The sequence below is a fragment of the Podarcis tiliguerta genome (genome assembly GCF_965153285.1).
Source record: "Podarcis tiliguerta genome assembly, chromosome: 7".
Taxonomy (NCBI): domain Eukaryota; kingdom Metazoa; phylum Chordata; class Lepidosauria; order Squamata; family Lacertidae; genus Podarcis; species Podarcis tiliguerta.
In genome coordinates, this window is record NC_139540.1 from 15,334,106 (window position 1) to 15,354,665 (window position 20,560).

At 44.2% G+C, this 20,560-nt stretch overlaps 1 protein-coding gene across 5 annotated transcripts in view; it reads right to left on the reverse strand.

The window, feature by feature from the left end:
* COL14A1 (collagen type XIV alpha 1 chain) overlaps positions 1–20,560 on the reverse strand; it is a 145,475-nt gene that overhangs the window by 107,263 nt on the left and 17,652 nt on the right. For 4 of the 5 annotated variants that reach the window (XM_083450334.1, XM_083450335.1, XM_083450332.1 and 1 more), the window contains exons 4-5: positions 15,717–15,860; positions 9,079–9,180 (exon numbers count right to left, since the gene is read on the reverse strand). The exons of the other annotated variant lie outside the window; for it this stretch is intronic. In XM_083450334.1, the coding sequence (XP_083306460.1) occupies positions 9,079–9,180; positions 15,717–15,860 (246 nt within the window). The remainder of the gene's footprint in view (positions 1–9,078; positions 9,181–15,716; positions 15,861–20,560) is intronic. 5 annotated transcript variants of the gene reach the window in all.

Genomic DNA, 20,560 nt, shown 5'->3' on the forward strand with positions numbered 1-20,560 from the left:
AAAGTTTAGACTGTAAGCTTACGGAAAGTTGCCAACACTAACTTTTCACAACCCTCGAACAACAACTGACAATCCTGAATTGATTTAAAGATCCAATAGGGAGTTTTGTTTGTTTCTAACATTAGGATTGCAAAAGGAATCAGTTCAAAAAATAATAATCAACTTGATCAAAATTGAAATAAGATTAATCACCTTAATCAAGGTATTCCCTAAGGATTGGACTACAAGTCCCATCAGCCCCCGGTCAACACTTCTAGGTGGGGAGTGATAGGAAATCTGCCCCCAGATGCACAGAAAACTGGTACAAAATGGACAGGGGGTGTAGAATAGTAGAACTGTAACATTCCAAGGGCCATCTAGTCCAACCCACTGAAATAATAAATATGTTCCTTTCCTCCAGTGGGGCATAATCACAGTTTTACCAACGAAAGCAAATAGCAGCCTTAGGCGTGGGTGCTTTTCAGTGGGAAAATGATAGGGCAGGGGATTAATTCCCCTTTCCTTGTGTCCTGAACCACAGTCATTTCTGGAACAAATTTATATTACATTTGAAAGACAACTGTAAGCAATTAACACCATTAGCAGGGTTATCAGAAGATCTGTAAGATGAAACTGCTACCTATTCAGGTTGAATAATATAATATTTTAGGTAACGATATAGCAAGGATGGGAAACGAAGTGAAATGTAAAGATGTAAAATTTAATTTTGTAAACCATCAGACGGGAGGGAGGGAAGTCGCTAGGCTCAGTTGAACCAAAGAGATAAAATAAGAGGATATGGTGTTAAGTTTCTGTGCGCTGCTCTGGTTCGCCGGAAGTGGCTTAGTCATGCTGGCCACATGACCTGGAAGCTGTCTGTGGACAAATGCCAGCTCCCTCGACCTACAGAGCGAGATGAGCGTGCAACCCCACAGTTGTCCGCAACTGGACCTAGACCTAACAGTCAGTTGTACCTTTACCTTTTAATGTGATTATATGTAAAACCAATAAAAAACATTTAAAAAAGAAGCATAGTCACTTCTTGCCTCCCCCATTTTTTATCACTGCAAAAAAAAAAAAGTTTCAGTTTTGCAAAAAAACAGAAACAAAAAACAAAAACAGTTGCAGAATATCCACATTACACCTGGTTTGCTTTTTGACGGAGGCAGCAGCAATGTAGAGCGGCACAGACTAGCACATGCTCACTGCATTTGTGCCTGCATCCTAACACAGCACAGCACATTCTGCTTGCTAATGTAGTTTCCAGGGTTGAATAATGTTGGCTGGGAAAAGATGGGGGAAAAATCAGAGGCATGCAATTCTGGGCTGCAGCTGCTGATTAGACAGCAGCCACCAGCAAACCTTTAAAAAAAAAAAAAGCGTTTCTGAGCAGAAGCAGATTGAATGCCATGAGCCCTTGGAATTTTACCAGAAGTCTTCCTCAAGGTCCACATTCTTCTCTCCCTCCAGTTTTTACTAATGACTCTCACAGGGGTCTGCACAAGGATAACTCCTATTTTATACTTTTAACCCTTTGCGGCCATATATATATATATACACACATATGCACACACCCACACCACAAGTGTGATTTTCGTGGCTCTGATTCCAGGAGGATATTCTGAGCCTGCCCCAGGCATAGAACTGTTGACAGCACTGACCTTAGCTGTACTTCCCTCCTCCTCCAAAGTTCAGCACCCAGAGGGCAGGCAGGTGGTGGCAAAACTACGGCAGATATTTCTGCCTGGAAAAAATTCACACTTTATCATGCTATACTAGTAATGTAAACTTATAATAATATATTCACTCGTTTACATGACAGAGAGATATTAATAGTGCATTAACCTGCTTCACTCGTGCTGATACTGTTACTTTTCTCACACACATTTTCTCTCAATCCATCTGACAGTTGAAGTAGTTATGGGCGCTTCGTGACATGCAAACAACAAATTAATTAAGCCTGACAACATTCTTTGGAGACAAGTATTATCATGTGCTTTAAACGCAAGGTTGAACGGACATATCAAGTCCAGCCTTCCACTAAAAGCTGGCAACTTAAATTAGATGTTTAGTCTAAGTGAAGGATGTCTTAAGATATATCTTGTGTTTTCTTTTCTTTATTTATACAATTTGGCCAGGGGGACTCTGTGCACCCAGAAAAAACACACATTGCAAGCTACATATTGGGACATATTTGTGACATAGAATGAGTCGAGAGTTCAAAAAGTGTACATATACAGAGATAATGGCTCAAGGATACAACAATGCAAAGTTAGTGGTTTATTTTCTGTATACTACAGAAGTGTACCAAATAACACACAGCTTGATAAAAATCTTCTCATACTAATATATGCTATTCTAATGATCAAGAAAGGGTTACTTTACTCTGGGATTAGGGCATATGTTACCTGATTGCATATGTTTGTGCGCACATGCTTAGATTAAACCTGAGGGGTAACTTAAATTCCTTTTAGTTTAAATGGAAACCCCAACAAGTAAGCAAGATTGTCTTTTGCGGCTCTGTCCTTCTGCAATCTTTCTGAGGGCACTTATACCCTTGCCAATCGGGTGAAAAGGTTTCACTATAGTTTAATGTTTTAAGGGGAGGAGTTGCTATCCTTTCTACGAGTACCTTAGCATTAAGTGCACAGGCGGACTAAAGGTAAAGGGACCCCTGACCATTTAGCTCAAGCTTCGTTTTCTCCTGATAAATTCTATTAAAATAAAAACACTTGGTACCATTAGGTAAAGGTAAAGGGACCCCTGACCATTAGGTCCAGTCGTGGCCAACTCTGGGGTTGCGGCGCTCATCTCGCTTTATTGGCCGAGGGAGCTGGCGTACAGCTTCCAGGTCATATGGCCAGCATGACTAAGCCGCTTCTGGTGAACCAGAACAGTGCACAGAAACGCTGTTTACCTCAGGTTAGCAGAGCAGGTAACCTTCAGCATTTGTAAGGCGGACAGTACGTAACACGAGGTACTACTGTATGTTGATACAGTAGTACCTCGTGCAGTGGTGTAGCATGGGGGGTGCAGGGGGGCCGGACGCACCGGACGCAACATCTGGGGGGGCGCTCACACTCGCAGCTCTCTGCCCCTACCTGGCTCACTCACTCTCGCTCACTGCAGCAATGGCGTAGCGTGGGGGGTGCAGGGGGGCTGGCCGCACCAGGCGCAACATCTGGGGGGGGCGCACTCGCACTCGCAGCTCTCTGCCCCTACCTGGCTCACTCACTCTCTCTCACTGCAGTGCTGGCTGTGCGAATCAGATCCGAGCCGCCGGGTCGCCGCCCACTGTGGAGGGGAGGGTGCCAGGCGTGCGGTGCAGTGCGAAGAGAGAGCGAGGGACTATCTGGGGGAGGGACAGTGCAGCGGGGGGGGGCGCAAATTACTTGCCTTGCCCCGGGTTAGGGGGTGCAAATTACTTGCCTTGCCCCGGGTGCTGACAACCCACGCTACGCCACTGACCTCGTGTTACGTACTGTCCCCCTTACAAATGCTGAGGGTTACCTGCTCTGCTAACCTGGAAGTAGACGCCCCTTGTTGAGACCTTTGCCCCGGGATGCGAGTGGAAGCCGTGCTCCAGCAACACGGCAGCAGAGGGAGGCACCATTAGCGAAAGCGCACCTCATGTTACCAGCGGTTTCCTGTTACGAACGGACATCCAGAACAGATTAAGTACGTAACACGAGGTACCACTGTACTGCTTCTAAAAGTGGTCCTCTGGCTCCTTCCTGGAAGCCTACATGCAGTTTAGGAATGCAACAGTCCAAATGACGTGTTAGGCTTAATGGACAGTGGTACCTTGGTTCTCGGACTTAATCCGTTCTGGAAATCCATTTGACTCCTGAAACAGTTCAAAAACCAAGGCGTGGCTTGTGGTTGACTGCAGGACTTCACTCAAGCAGAAGCTGCGTCGGACATTCGGCTTCCAAAAAACATTCAAAATCGGAACACTTACTTCCAGGTTTTTGGCATTCGGGAGCCAATTTGTTTGGCAACCAAACTGTTCAAGAACTAAGGTTTGACTGCACTAAGGTACCCCTGCCCGTATGGGCCAGTCGTGTCCGACTCTAGGGTTGCGCGCTCATCTCGCTTAAGAGGCCGCAAGCCAGCGCTGTCTGAAGACACTTCCGGGTCACGTGGCCAGTGTGACGAAGCTGCTCTGGCGAGCCAGCACCAGCGCAGCACACGGAAACACCGTTTACCTTCCCGCTAGTAAGCGGTACCTATTTATCTACTTGCACTTGACGTGCTTTCAAACTGCAAGGTGGGCAGGAGCTGGGACCGAACGGCGGGAGCTCACCCCACCGCGGGGATTCGAACCGCCGACCTTACGATCAGCAAGTCCTAGGCACTGAGGTTTTACCCACAGCGCCACCCGCGTCCCTTGACTGCACTACATTCAGCTATATCTCTGGTATTTCTTTAATCAATTACAAATGTGTGTGTGTGTGCGCGCGCGCGCACAATACACACAGAGAAAAGTTGTTGCTGGAATGGCTGCACAAAGGGACTCTCTCTCTAGCTAGAATCGCAATAAAATATTTCCCCTCCCCTTAAGGGAGGAAAGCTCATGTTGGCATAGATGGGAGCTTCTTTCTAAAACTAACTGTGTAAAGGAGTGGGGGGAGGGTTGCTAAGGTGTTTGTTGCTTGGGAGGGAAGGGTTAATCTACCCCACCTCATATGTTGAGGTCTCCATGAGAATCCATGAGGCTGTTGTCTAGTTGTGGTTGCTTTTAAACCCAGCCTGAAAAACTGGGTGTCATCAATCAACGAATTTGGCTTCCTCTTTGATTCCAGATCACTTATGAATACCTTAAAAGCAGTGGAGGCTCATGGGGGGGGGGGATGTGTTTTGTATTTTTTACACCTCCATAATTATATATTCACTTATTAAAATGTTTCTAACTCACCATCTGAAGGAGCATCTCCACCCCCCATTGCTTAGGTCCTCCTCTGAGGGCCTTCTGACGGTTCCCTCACTGCGGGAAGCGAAGTTACAGAGAACTAGGCAGAAGGCCTTCTCGCTAGTGGCACCAACCCTGTGGAATGCCCTCCCATCAGAAGTCAAGGAGATAAAGAACTACATAACTTTTAGAAGACATCTGAAGGCAGCTGTGTATCAAAAACTTTTTAATGTTTCATACATATATATATATACACACACTTTTAAATTTTATTTATACTTTTCAAGTTTAGACATTTCACTAATTTTACAATCATTTTAACATTTCAAAACCTGACTTCCTTCCCCCTCTTTCTGCGGGTCCTCAAATTTATTTTTAATATCTTCTGCATATCCAAACTAACTTAATCTTTATTTCCTATTCTTCCGGTAAGAATAAGACCAGTGAAACTTACTGGTTTTATGTTTTGCTATGTTTTATATATGTTGTAATCCACCCAGAGTGGAAGGGGAAACCCAGACACATGGACAGAGTATAAATAATAAAATATTACTGTTACTATTCTGTCAAAAATGATCTCAAGGCAGGGCGCACAATTCAATAAAAGCAGCAGGTTTAGCATCAGAGTTTTCCTTTTCCTAGATGGGCTCCCTTCCCAGCTGGGCAAGCCGCTTCTGCCCCTCACTTCCCTCTAGGGCACATTCAGATACCGCCTTTTTGACCATTAAATCCACCATTGGTTTCATTCGCTCAATCCGGCGGAGCCTATCTTCACATGCAGGTGAGGTCCCCAACTCACCAAAGGACCAGATATATGAATAAACATGTGAGAATACTTTCACACACTGCATATGTTGGGTGTGCCCGTCCCTAGTCTCTGTTCCAGCGATGGCAAACCTGAAGCCTTCAAGATACCGTTGAAATCCAACAACAGCAGAGCAACATCTGGAAGACCACAGGGTCTCCATCACACTGCTTTTTCCACAGCTTGCGTGTGGAAAAGAAACAGCCATAAATACACTGACATGTGTTGATTTCTTTTCCATACAGAGAAGTCTATTTTGTGCCTGCATCATAGTATCAGGGGCAAGTCCTTTAAACAGAATTATTATCCCTTGGCCTAAAGAATATAACTAAGTCTCGCACTGATAGTCAAGTCCCCCCCCCCCAAAAAAAAACATTTTTATATGTCTTTTTTTAAAAATTGGAACTTGTACAACTTCTAAATGAAAGTGATGCTCTAAATGAAAAAGCCCCTACAGCTGTCTGCCAAGTTAAGTCTTGTTCCACCGAAATAACTGGAGCACCGTAGTTGGAGAACCATGACAAGACAACCAGACACAAGGCAACACAAAAGGCTTTTTGGGAGAGGCACCAAAGGCATTTAAGAGTTTCATGCCACGTGTACTCAGGAACGGTGAGAGCAGAAAGAGCCCACTGCCCCTTTCATCTTGCACAGAAAAGATTTTTCAACGCAGGGAAGCTCAGGAAAGCGACCGAAGGAATCGCTCTCTTGTTTGAAGAGAGCAAAATGACTTGAGTGGATTAATGAGCCATTGAGCTTAAAACTCTGCAAGCGTGAAGAGAAGCTAAGTGCCTGGCCAGGGAAGGTTGAGGAGAGAAACCAGAAGAACAGAGACGCTTTTGATGACTGAACACTCTATAAACTGTGGTTACATTTCCAGGGAGCTCCCATCAGTCATTAGTAAAGAAACCATTTGCCTTTCCGGACATCAGAACTGGGCTCACCTGTCCAGGTCAACGTTCATCATTAGCTTTCCAATAGAGGCTACAAAAAAAAAAAAAAAAAGGCCTCTGAGCTTTCTAAGGCTGAACAATTTCTCTTATTATGTAACCTATTCTGCATTTCATGTTTTCATTCATAAATCGACCAGGCTACATTCATTCTGAAGGGTGGCGTATACTCTGGTTTCTCTTCAGATCGTATAAATCTTTCACCTTTTACATTCCAAATAACGACTAAATAAAGGCGATTGCTTTCCTCCCTTTGGCCCCAGCATGTAGTATTCATTCAAAGTGATGCCAACTCTGTAAAAGGGAAGTTTCACTTTGTCATTATAGCCTGTTGCCACTGACGGATCGATTCACCACGAATCTGTGTAACCCTGTTCCAAGAGGGCAGTGCTATGATGCATGTATACTTGAAAGCACCATCCCACTGGGGCCAGTGGAGCTTACTCCCAAGTAAGCGTGCTTAGGACTAGTCTGGAGGAGCAATCCAAACTACAGGAAGCCAGAATGATATACGCTGGGCTAAACTATGCCAGTGTGTTGTTGTTGTTGTTTAGTCATTTAGTCGTGTCCAACTCTTCGTGACCCCATGGATCAGAGCACACCAGGCACTCCTGTCTTCCACTGCCTCCCACAGTTTGGTCAAACTCATGCTGGTTGCTTCGAAAACACTGTCCAACCATCTCGTCCTCTGTCGTCCCCTTCTCCTTGTGCCCTCCATCTTCCCCAACATCAGGGTCTTTTCCAGGGAGTCTTCTCTTCTCATGAGATGGCCAAAGTATTGGAGCCTCAGCTTCAGGATCTGTCCTTCCAGTGAGCACTCAGGTCTGATTTCCTTCAGAATGGAGAGGTTTGATCTTCTTGCAGTCCATGGGACTCTCAAGAGTCTTTTCCAGGACCATAATTCAAAAGCATCAATTCTTCGGCGATCAGCCTTCTTTATGGTCCAGCTGTCACTTCCATACATCACTACTGGGAAAACAATGGCTTTAACTATATGGACCTTTGTTGGCAAGGTGCCGCCAGTGTAACTCACCTGTATTCAAAACTCAGTTCAGGAGCAGAGCTACTTCCAGCTGAGCCAACCTTTTATTATTATTATTATTATTATTATTATTACACTAGCCTTCATCCCAAGATCACAGGGTGGTTCACAACATAGAAATACAAAATGAGAACACACAATAAAGAAAAAACTACCCCCCCCTCCCAGAAACACAAAGGTCATATATTGGTTAATCAGCCAAAGGCCTGGATAGAGAGGAATGTTTTCACCTGGTGCCTAAAGATATGTCATGAAATCCCAGTATCTATGACTGAGACAGCTCAGTCAACCTATTCCAAACTCAGCTCATGCCTGGGGATCTTCAGTTTGGATTACTTCCTGAATCCATCTAAAATAATGGCCGATGGACATATCTCTGGGTAGTGAATTCTTAGTAAGTCTCTAGCATGGATTCTGGACACATCTTTCTAAGTATGCCTTCTGCATTTAAGATACTTACTTGACACTTTAGTATGACCAATACTGCTCAAAAGCAAAGTATTTTTTACTGGTAACGCCAAAATAAGCCAGACTCTCTCCAGCATGCAATAAAAGAGATAAGGACAAATTTTCCCCACCAGCATACAAACCTGAAAAGACAGAGGATTTCAGAAGTCTTGAGGCTGGAAATCTTAGGCTCTTGCATGTGCTTATTCTTTGCAAATTACTGCTAATGGGGTCTAATTACTTTGGAATGCTATTTTTTAAAAAGGTGTTTTGAATTCTATAATAGCATGAAAAAATACCTGATTTGCTCCCAGAAGCTATTTAAGCACAAAGCATGTCTCATTATAAACGTACTCTACACTGGGACACAAAGATACCATTACCCTTGACAAACCTAGTTTGTTAATCAGAAAACGACATCATTCTCACAACAACAGTGCTCCCTTGCTCAAGGCTTATGTTGACTGGCATGGAGTTAAGCTTGCTGTTTTCCAAGGACACATTCCTGTTGGTTTTTATCTTAATGGACAACTCAACATCCTAGCCTTAATTGGCCAAGTCTATGGTTGGGGGAGGATTTTGGTTCTTTCCACAATTTGAAGAAAACGTCCCAACTCCACATCTGGTGGACCATGCTCAGATTGGAATGTAGACTTGCAGAACAGCTCTGCTTTTACAAACACCACTCCTAAATTTGCTGCTTTAACAGGTGTGCAGAGCACTGAAACTGAACCAAAATACATTATCGTTACTGATGTGTAGCATTTTGTTCTCATAATAATTAACGATGTATTTAAGAAGTCGCTGACGTGAGTAATGGTTGAGACAGAACAAAGCGAAATGTTGGCTTGCAACAATGCCCACCGTGTATATTACAATGTGGTCTGTTTTAGAAAACACTGAAAACATTGCCGTGTTACATTCCTTCCCCACAAACTCTGACCTTCTACTTCTGGAAGTTGTGTACTTTCAATATCCTTCGTTGGGGTGGGCGGCTTCACCTTGGGTTTTCCTGAGGTCTCCTTCTTCTTCTCAATATCTTTAACTGCAAAGGTGGACAGAGTTAAAACAGGAACACCTAAGCATAACAAATCCTGCATCCCAGTGATTAAATGGGCTTCTTTAGATGAAATTGCCATGTTGTGCTACAGCGTGTTCTCCCTCATGGAGAGCACGTGTTGGGGTGGGGGGCTGACAAGACACCTGTTGCTGGGCAAAAGAGTTTGGCCATCTTTAAGCATGGAGATTATATGTTGCCATTTATTGATTGACAGCCCTGTTTGTTAAATACGCTGCACGCAGTGATGAGCTTCCTCTTTCGCTGCGTGCTTCGGATCACCCGCCCTCCCTTCCTAATGTTAGGCTGTTTGCTTGACCTTGCTATGCCTGTCATGGGGTCGTCTGCTTTGGGGCAGGGGCCTGGTAGGAATTTTGTCCATTTGGCTGATTGGCTGGTGCCATTTGGTTTTTGCCTACTGCATAGCAAATCGTCACAACTTGTAAGGTTGGTTTGGGAATTGGTTGGTGGAGGGACATGGATTTGGCTGTGCCTGCCCCTCCAAAATGCTGCTGCTGCAAGGGTTTTCCGTTAAAGGAACCCAGGGGCTCCCCATGCTTTTGTCCGAACCCCCTGGCAAGGGGCTAGGGCCACGCAAGAGCCCCTGGGAGCATTCTGGGGAGAGGTGAGGCATGGTTCCCAGTCCCGTCTCTCTCCCCAGGTGACTTACCCTTTCTGACTTTGCAGGGGGTGCGAATGTCAGAGCTGTCCCCGTGCGGGGTCAGATAGTCGCTACCAATGCCTAAGCAACCACTCACATTGCTGTATTTTTAATAAGGTTGTGGCCAAAATTATGCCAAAAACAAAAATCAAGTGTCATTGTGTTCTTATTTGGGGTGTCTTGGGGACCTCGACATGCAAATGAGGCAGTTTGCGTTCCATTCTTCCCATGTTCTAATTTTGAATTCTGTTGTCGCCAACATATGCATATTACATATATTACAATGTTCAGGCTTCTTTTTGGGTCCGTAGAAGCTGCCAAATATTTTTTTTGGCAAAAATAGAATAAAACAGTTTTTTTTTTAAAAAAGAAAGACAACAAAATAAACGGTTCACCAGCAAAATTAGCAGAATTAGCATTTGGCAGGCATCAGCTCAGCACAGGCTGGTCTCGCTTAGCACAATGCGTGACTGAGGCCCAATCTGCACAAGACATTTAAAGCAGGCAACAAGGATGCAACAGAGCTTAACTCTAGCACCAGCCCATGTGAAAAGAGTCTTCAGGAGTCCCAGACTTGTGGGACGGATGTCACAGATTCCTCTCTCTGAGCCGCCAATGTCCAAATCTGGTGAGCAGAGAACCAACTCAAAAAGGCACGGCTGATTTGAATATTCAGAGACTGCAATGGGACAAAGGTAAAGGGACCCCTGACCATTAGGTCCAGTCGTGACCAACTCTGGGGTTGCGGCGCTCATCTCGCTTTATTGGCCAAGGGAGCCAGTGTACAGCTTCTGAGTCATGTGGCCAGCATGACTAAGCCGTTTCTGGCAAACCAAAGCAGCGCACGGAAACGCCGTTTACCTTCCCGCCGGAGCGGTACCTATTTATCTACTTGCACTCTGACGTGCTTTCAAACTGCTAGGTTGGCAGGAGCTGGGACCGAGCAACGGGAGCTCACCCCATTGCGGGGATTCGAACTGCCGACCTTCTGATCAGCAAGTCCTAGGCTCTGTGGTTTAACCCACAGCGCCACCCGCGTCTAAACCCTAAAAGGCTTTATAAACCTAAACCAACCCCTTAACTTTTGGCTAATAGCGAATACAGTGCTAATGAAAGTCTTGTCTTTTTTCCAAGCTGTAATGAAGAAAAATGGTTCTTGGAGTTTCTGCAGAACTGTTTTAATGTTACCCTTATCTGTTCTTCATTAGACTAGAAACATCCCTTTCAGATGCTTCTTATATCTCTGAATTCTTTTAAAGAAAAAACCAACACCCGTTGTCGTCAGTCTCCTCTGAATCCTCTCCAATTTGTACAGTCTTCCTGAAATGTGGAAAACTAAATATAGTCTTACTGCAGCAAGACCATGCCTCTATTTTTGTGTAGCCGACTTAATAAAAGCCATCTATTAAAAGCATTTGTTGGGGGGGAGGTGGCTGCATCTTATTAAAAAATCATATTCTGCTCATGGCCCTCTTTCAGTCATGCTACTGATCTGTCAGTTATACATTTCCCCTTTTATATTTTTCATCCTTCCTTTGGGCCTTTTCACATATTATGGCTTGCTAGCAAAAAGACGCTCTTAAAGGCATCACAACCAAACTTTGGTTACAAAGTGAGGATATACGCAATACACTTAATTTGCAAACACAAGTTTGTAAAACTCCACTTTGTTCACACATAATTTTATTCTCTTGTTACTTGGGCTGCTTTAAATATGCATTAGTATGCATTTAGTAATGTTTTCTTTTGAAATGCTTAAGGTAGAAAAAATCGTTAACTTTGCTGCTTTTAATACGCATTCCGTAGCTGACCTCCTTTGTAATGTTTTATTTTGAAATCTTTGAGATGATATTTTAGTTTCCTGTTAGTTCTCTTGCTTTGAATGTATACTTTCTTCAGTAATGGTTTTATTCTGGATTGTTTTCTTTCAGTGTTTTAATGCAGCTTGTAAACCGCTTTGAGATTTTGTTCTTAAAAAATATAAAGCGGTATAGAAATGAAATGGAAAAGAATAGTAACAATAATATTTATGTGAATCAGCCGCTAAAATAAAGCTGAATCTCACTGCTCTTAAGAAATGTTAACTATATACTATATTTCTCAGAGAGTTGCTGCTTGTCTCTTGAAGCAAAAGCAGTCACAGGGCACCTTAAAGACTAACAAATTTTTAAGTTTTTGTGGACTGCAGTCTACTTTAACAGATGTATGACCTGTTATCCTGCGTTTCAAGTATATCTACACTTGGGGTGGGGGTTGGTGGGGAAATTATTTTATTTTTAGATATATATACTGCAATTCATCAAAAGATCTTGGGGCATTTCACAAGGTAATGCATTATTCATCATGCTGCATGTGTTAACTGGCTTAGCGATGTTGGTACACCTGTGTTGTCAACACAATTGTGTTTATTTTTTTGTGAATTACGACTGTTAATAAGGCACTTAGCACTTCGTCTATGTTCAGCATTTCATTTCCCTCTGACTTCGCTGTTTCCCACCACCTCCCAATGCCAACCATGTGTACATATTTACCTGCAACTCAGGATAAAAGTTGTCTGCAAAAGCTTATGACATGGCAAACATGTCAATAAACACACAAGACGTAACCGGCTGTACTTTTGAATAAATAAGGTATACTATTCATTGTATCAAATTGTAGATTTCAACAGAAGTAGCTCATAAAGTTCAACGGAAAAAGCAGAAGACCCAATGGATCAGTTCATTCTCTAATCAGTTCATGCATAAGGTCCATATATGTATAGGTGTCTATTCCACCTGTGTGTTCATAGAGTCCAACAATCCACATGAAAGGTTGTTACAGTTCCACAGACTCCTTTCACAGAGTCTAAGAGAAGGATTTCCGGAATATTAGCCTTGTTTCGCCGTCCTGGGCTTCATCAGTAGTACAAACTGTAGGTAATGCTTTATGAGCTACTTCTGTTGAAATCTACAATTTGATACAGTGGTACCTCGCAAGACGAATGCCTCGGAAGATGAAAAACTCGCAAGACGAAAGAGTTTTCCGTTTTCTGAGTTGCTTCGCAAGACGGATTTCCCTATGGGCTTGCTTCGCAAGACGGAACGTCTTGCGCCTTTTTTTTAAAGCCGCCAATGCATTCCTATGGGAAACCGTCAATACACAGCGGTGCTTCGCAAGACGAAAAAACTCGTAGAACGAAAAAACTCTCAGAACAAATTAATTTCGTCTTGTGAGGCACCACTGTACAATGAATAGTATACCTTATTTATTCAAAAGTACAGCCGGTTACGTCTTGTGTGTTTATTGAATATGTTTCACGTAACCAGAGGTTTGTTGTGGTTTTGCAAATGGCAAACATGTCAGTCTTTAAGGTGCCCGCAGAACTCTTTCTCATTTATAGCACATCCACATTTAAGACAGAAAAGGCGGGCTCTGAGAGGCACAAGATGTCTGATTTCATTCAGACAAGCCGTTATGCTTCCATGCGGACGTCTCGCTGCAGCCAATAAACACAGACCAAAGCCAAGCTTTGGAATATACTGTCAGCCTTGCATTCTAAATCACACTGTCAATCTTGCTTTTCCGGTGGAATTAAGCAACTCTGAAAACAACCACAGCTAATAACTCAGAGCCTGGATCAACCATTCAACAGTTTGCTCTTTAACTTTAAAGCAGCATGTGGCTTGGCGGTTTTCTTGCATCGGGCTGTTATATCAAATAATACAGCCAGTTACGCTGAGAAATGGCTCTGAGAGAGCTTGGCCCAGCTTCTCTTCATCAACAGTCATCAGGCCTCTGCCAATGGATTCAAGATTTCCTTCTGGGTCGAGACTCATATATTTTAGGGGTCACTGCCAGTGACCCACCCAGGGCTGTAGCTGGGGGGGTGAGGTGGGCCCCCGCCAGGGGCACAGGCGATTGAGGCACACAAAATTGGCTAAAAATATGTTCCTAAATATAAATATTGTTTATTGCCTCATAAGAAATGGTTTTAAATAGAGGGTGAATTGAGGGGGGGTTGGAGGAGAGGCGAAAAGAAGAGCTAATTTGTCTGTGGCTAGGGGGCACAATCTGGATGGTTCTGCCAAGGGTGCAAGATCACCTAGCTACAGCTCTGGACCCACAGCACCAATGGGCATGGAAATGAGCTAGAGAGAGCACTAGCCTCAAGAGGCAGAGACACGGAAGGGAAGATCTGATTGCATACCAGATAAGCGTCCAAGTCACACCACTCGGTTGTAGCAATGGAGAGCTTGCTCTGTGAGTTTGCCAGGGATGTCGCAGGCTGCCAAAATCTCTGAGCAAATGCACACACCACACGAATTGGATCCCACCTGTACTCTGGTTTACATCTGACGGGAGAAGTCCATTGGTACATACTTGGCTTTGCACCTAGAGGGTATATGCTAGGGCTGCCATTTGTCCGGGTTGTCCTGGAAACATCCAGGAATTGGGAAGGAAAATGGCATCCAGGAGTATTTTTGTGCAGAATTGTCAAGTGGGGTGTTTTTTGTTGTTGTTGTTAAATTCTTTTAAAAATCTGAAAAAGCTCAACAACTTCGACCTAATAAAATAAAATTATAAAGGCTCAACAACTTTGTGCAGATTTTCACTTTTGGAAATATGGCAGCCCTCGTATATGCTCCAGCTCAGAGCTTTTTTTAAAATCAGTGTCTGGAGTTGGGACAACTCAGACAGGTACCTTAGGACTCTGTACAGTGGTCCCTCGATTTTCGAACGCCGTAAACCCAGAAGTAAATGCTTTGGTTTTAGAACACGCCTCGGAAGTCGAACATGCCATGAGGCTTCCGCCGAGTGCAAGATCCTGCACCCTTGCTGTCGGCTATTGAGCTTTTGGTTTTTGAATAATAATAATAATAATTTATTATTTATACCCCACCCATCTGGCTGGGTTTCCCCAGCCACTCTATGTGGCTTCCAACAAAATATTAAAATACAATAGTCTATGTCTGAGAACTTGAATGGTCTTCCAGAACGAATTACATTCGAAAACCAAGGTACCACTGTACTGTGATTGGCACATAAGAAAAACAGAATCTGCCATATGCCAATTTGGGCTGTTGGTCCATTTAGCTTAGTATGGTCTACACTGACTGGCAGCAGCCCTCCAGAGGCCCATACAGGGGCAGCCCTACTTGGAGATGCTGGGAATTGAACCTGCAACCTTCTGCATGCAAAGCAGGTGCTCTACTGCTGAGCTAAGGTCCTTGGCCAAAGGCAGTGGTTCTCCAGAGTCTTATGCAGGGGTTTTCCCTACCAACTTATTGGTTGGTATTTTAAACTATCTCTTTCCCCATCCTCATTTCTTATGGTGTAAGGGATTGAACTTGGAACATGCAAAGCATGTGTTCTGCCACAGAGGTATGAGCTGGAACCGAAGAAGCTGGAGTTCTCTAAGTATGAGATAAAGTATGGCTGCATTGCCCAGGGAAGAGCTCAGAGGGTGCAAATCAATGTCACACTATTACAATCATTCCATAATCAGAAGGATTTCTGCTTTCCAGATGGAATGAACTCCCCACTTTTCCTGCTACACACTGTTCTGGAGGTTCTCTTGCCCTTCCACCGAGCTGATTTGCGGGTTGTGTTGGAATTGGTGGGTAAGCCCTAGTTGCACTAGCAGGACTCATTGCAGTGGCTCCTACTAACACAACTGTTTAGTTGAATCTGGCTCCCCATGTCTGCACCATCCTTGGGGGCTTTTCTTTTCAACTCTGGATCCTTGATTCCAAGACTCCACGGTGTGATGACAAGCAAGAAAGCACACATTCCACATTGCAAAACACATTTCAAATGCTCATCTCGAAAACCAGCCTCTTGCAAAGCCCTGTGAGAAACATAGTTAACGGGAGAGAAAACATACTTCGGAACTGGCCTTGAGCCGCTTTGCTTTCCTGATCCTTAGCAAGTGCCACAATCTGAACCGTATAGCCCTGATCGGGGATAAGGCCTTGAATAATTGCTTTGTTTGCATTGTTTTGAAGAGTGAGCTCGTTGGTTTTTCCACCTGCCGGAAAGGAAAAGAAAGAAAAAAAGTCCAGAGTTGCATTTTTTATTTAAAAACAAAAATAGCACAGAGATCCACATTTTTGTATGTGCATGCAATGTTCCTGTTTCATAAAGGCAACATAAATCCACAGTTAAACTATATAAACATGCAAAGCTGTCTTATAACAAATCAGAACACTCCCATTTGTTCCAGAACTTTTTTTGTGTAACTTCCCAAGGAAAAAGGCACTGCATTCCATTACCCGCACCCCACCCAAACCCCTCCAAAATCCTAAAGTAGTTATTAAAGCCTCTTTAGATTCCAGCTTGGATATGGAGATACATAAATAAGTAGCTCTATGCATTCATATATTCTTCAACACAATACGATACTTCCTTGGCATAAGTTGGAACATACAACTTTAAATCTTGTTTCTACCTGTCTCTTCACTGGGAAATTACTCGTTAATCCTTTGCAATCATAGGCAGCAAAGTTACAGAGCCTTGAGCAATCTGAGATCCCTTTCCATAATATGAAGCACTACAGTTGAAATGTTTACACTATGAAACAAAAGGGATGGAGTCTGTGTGGCTGGATAAAAGGTAAAGGGACCCCTGACCAGTCGTGGCCGACTCTGGGGTTGCGGCGCTCATCTCGCTTTATTGGCCAAGGGAGCCGGCGTGCAGCTTCCGGGTCATGTGGCCAGCATGACTAAGACGCTTCTGGCGAACCAGAGCAGCACACGGAAACGCCATTTACCTTCCCGCTGGAGCAATATCTATTTATCTACTTGCACTTTGATGTGCTTTCGAACTGCTAGATGGGCAGGAGCAGGGACCGAGCAATGGGAGCTCACCCCGCCGCGGGGATTCGAACCGCCAACGTTCTGATCGGCAAGTCCTAGGCTCTCTGGTTTAACCCACAGTGCCACCCGCGTCCCTACAGCTGGATATAAACCCCAAATAAAAAGTGCTGCTTATAGAAAACTAGCGTGTCAAGAAGAAACATTCCTAAGGCATCATTCAAGCATGATTGCTTGACCCACATTATGAAGCTGTACATGCAGATCCTGCTTAATGAATACAATACATTTCCTGGAAGTCATTCATTACGCAACTGTTTGCATAGCAAGTTGATGAGTTCTGTTCGCATAATGAGTTGATGAGTTCCATTGATTCCTATGGGGAAATTTCTAATGCGTTCCCAACCACAGAATCGGCAGTGGTTTGGGTACAAATTCCTTGCGTTGGCATGAGTGAATTTTTGCACAGTGAACATTCGTAAAGTGGGACCTGTGTGCATTATTCTTGAGAATTCATACCTGCTGAACTTTAGAGTCATCTTGGCATGTAGCAAGAGGGCATCCCTCAGCACCCCTAATATCACCAAATGCAAACAGACAAGGTCTGTTTATAAGGGAGAAGGAAATGGTGGAGAAATCTGATTTGGCTACATTTAAAGTCAAATCTATCAAATGTGGACTTCCTGAAACTATATGAGAAATTTGCACTTATCCAAATTTTACAATGCAGTTCCCCAACCAAAAAATGTTTACAAAGATTCATGTAATGGGGGAAAAGTGCATTAAAATGATGATATTAGTGGAAAAATAGCAAAAACACACTACATTAAGGAAAACTGCTTGCAAAAATGTGTACATTAGTCAAAACTGCATACAGTCGATGTGTTTTATTAGGAGAAATTCAGACTAAAATGCTGGTGAATTTCATGAGGGTTAAAAAAGAAAGTAATGCAATTTCTGCAAAATGTGGAGAACTGAAATTTGAAAGAATGAGAAACTCCGAGAAATGAAATTGACAGGTCCTTCCATCCTTATAAGTAGGTGGCTTGCAAGCCTTCACCTCCAGAGAAGACTTATCTGCATCCAACACCTGTCTGTTGCAGAAGATTCTGGTGGAACCAGTTCTATGGCTAGAGAGGGAGGGCTCCTTACAGCCTCCTAAGGGTTCAAGTCCCATGAAAGAGAAAGGAACAGAGACTCTGGCATAGCTTGGATTGCAAAGAATGATAGTTTATTTAGGCATGGACATAATTCTATAAAGGGAAACTTAAAGTTGCCAGATAGTGACCCTCAAAAACTTATTATTATTATTTTTAAAACGGGTAAAGGTTAAACTTTTCGGCAGCTAGGTCAAAATCTGTACAAGTCCCATATACCCTCGGAGGCAGAAGAAGCAAAGTCCCAATCTGAACACTGTGGGAGAAATGTTTGCATCGATTCATACAGCTAGCATGGCAAGAAGCTTGTGACCATATTGATGGGGTTGGTTGCAAAATGTCTGGTCCTTGGAATTGCTACATGACAATGGCAACGTCCTGCCTGCAGGCTAGTCAGGCCTGCCAGACCTCCCCATTTGGCCCATCAGGTTGTCTCAGCCAAGCCATGCCTTGTGTATCATATGACATCAGGTGTGAGGAAGTTAAAGGCAGGGCTTTGAGGCATCATCGATTGGTTGCACCTGGAAAGTCCAGTGCACCAAGTTCTGCAAGCCCAGACAATCAGCTGATCACTCAGGTTTGCAAAGCATCAAGTGCAAGCACTGTCCCTTTGCCCTAACGGTTTGGTTTAAAGCAGCTCTGTGTTTTCAGTTCAAAACAGTTAACTGCAAAACTCTTCAGAACGGAAGAGGCATGTTGCAGACATAAGGCATGCTCTCACTGAACAGCCTTTAACCTTTTGCAAACATTGTCTAACTAGGCGAAAGAGTAGGTTTAGAGGAATAGTCCAAATATATGGTGTTCTCCCCCAAATATACCTTTGATCACTGCATGAAGCAAGTACAACTTCTTCAATTTCTTTACAACTAGAGTTTCTGCAGCAACAGCCAGAATGATATCTCTTCAGCAAACCCTATCCTCAAGGGCAAACTACAAGTTACACACAGATGTGTGCAAGTGTTTCTGGGGTTTTTTAAGGGCTTGCTAAAGGCTGCAGTTCTGAGCTCAGCAGCAGCAGCAGCATGGTACTGAATTTCTGCTGAATTTTAAAAGAATCCAGGCTGCATGATGTGTATAACATGCAATTTCCCCCTCAGTTACAATGATACTGTGAGTATTGAGCCCATGGAGTCTTGCATGCTGGCATAACAGTAATTCCAACTTCAGCTGTAAACCTTTTCCAAGGCCTTTGCACAAGCAGACTGTGTGAGTGAACAGGATACCTGGGTAGGCCTGGTTTGCAAGTTTCACCAAGCCAAGCCATGGTTACAGCTTGCTGATAGCCTGGACAGAGTTAAACCATGAGCCTGGGTTCAGAGTGTTATCCTATACTATTCAGAGCCTTTCCCTGTCACCAGGGGTGCCAACTGACCATACTTTTTCGTGTAAAAGACAAGGTTTTTTTACTCTAAAATAATGTTCACAAACGTGCCTCATCTTATAGGTAAAGGTAAAGGGACCCCTGACCATTAGGTCCAGTTGTGGCTGACTCTGGGGTTGCGGCGCTCATCTCGCTTTATTGGCCGAGGGAGCCGGCATACAGCTTCCGGGTCATGTGGCCAGCATGACTAAGTCGCTTCTGGCGAACCAGAGCAGCACACGGAAACGCCGTTTACCTTCCTGCCAGAGCAGTACCTATTTATCTACTTGCACTTTGACGTGCTTTCAAACTGCTAGGTTGGCAGGAGCAGGGACTGAGCAATGGGAGCTCACCCCGTCGCGGGGATTCGAACCGCCGACCTTCTGATCGGAAAGTCCAAGGCTCTGTGGTTTAAACCACAGCGCCACCTGTCTCATCTTATACATGGATAGTGAATGGGGGGGGGACGGGTGATTGGCTACAGCTGTGAGCAGGAGATTGGGTAGTTGATTGTGACTGCTAGAAGAGCTGCTTTGGATTGGCTGCTCGTGCTCTAATTGGGTTGGTGATTGGTTTCTGCAGCAAGGACTGCTGTGGATTGGCTGCTGCTGCCGCGATTGGCGGCTGCTGTTCTGGGATGTGTGCGATTGTCAGCGGACAGCTTTTCTCAGTTGTGTTAGTGATTTTCTGCTGGGGAAAGGTTCATTGGTGATCAGCTGTCACTGCAGCAAGTGGGTGGTGGGTTGGCGGCTGCTGGCGATTGTCAGCATCGGTGCTGTGGGTGAGCAATTTCCGGCAATCCCCCCCCCCCAAAAAAAGCTGTGCAACTCTGGATACCCCCCCCCTCAAAAAAGCTCAACAGCTCTGAGCTATCTCCCCCCATTTTCTTAAAATTGAGTCCGCCCAAATAGGGGGCGTCTTATACATGGGGGAGTCTTATACACGAAAAAGTACAGTAAATAAAATATAGGGCATGGGGATTATGCCCTGCATAACTGATCACATGACGGGGCTCACCCTCACTATTTGAATGGCAATGTCCATCAACTTTGAGGGGGCCCAGCCCCTTCATATATCGTGTTGGGGGGAGGCGAAGGGACCTCAGCCCCTAGGAGTGGGCTCCGATGCCTGTTGTTTTCCTTAGAGCAAAGCATCCGACAGGAAGTGGGGAGAAAGCAGCTTTGTTGTTGCTGCCAAGACAATAGCTTAGAATGAAAGAACAATGCCTCAGCAATGCCAAGTGTAGAACCAGCCTAGGTTTTTAGCTCAGTGGCTTGTAAAAATAAATAAATGGGTCTGGGCTGCTGTTGTCCCATCTTCGATGGACAAATCCCTCATCGGGTTCTTTGGAGCTCAGCTTGAAAACTGTCAGTACAGGGGAAAAGCAGCATTTCATTCC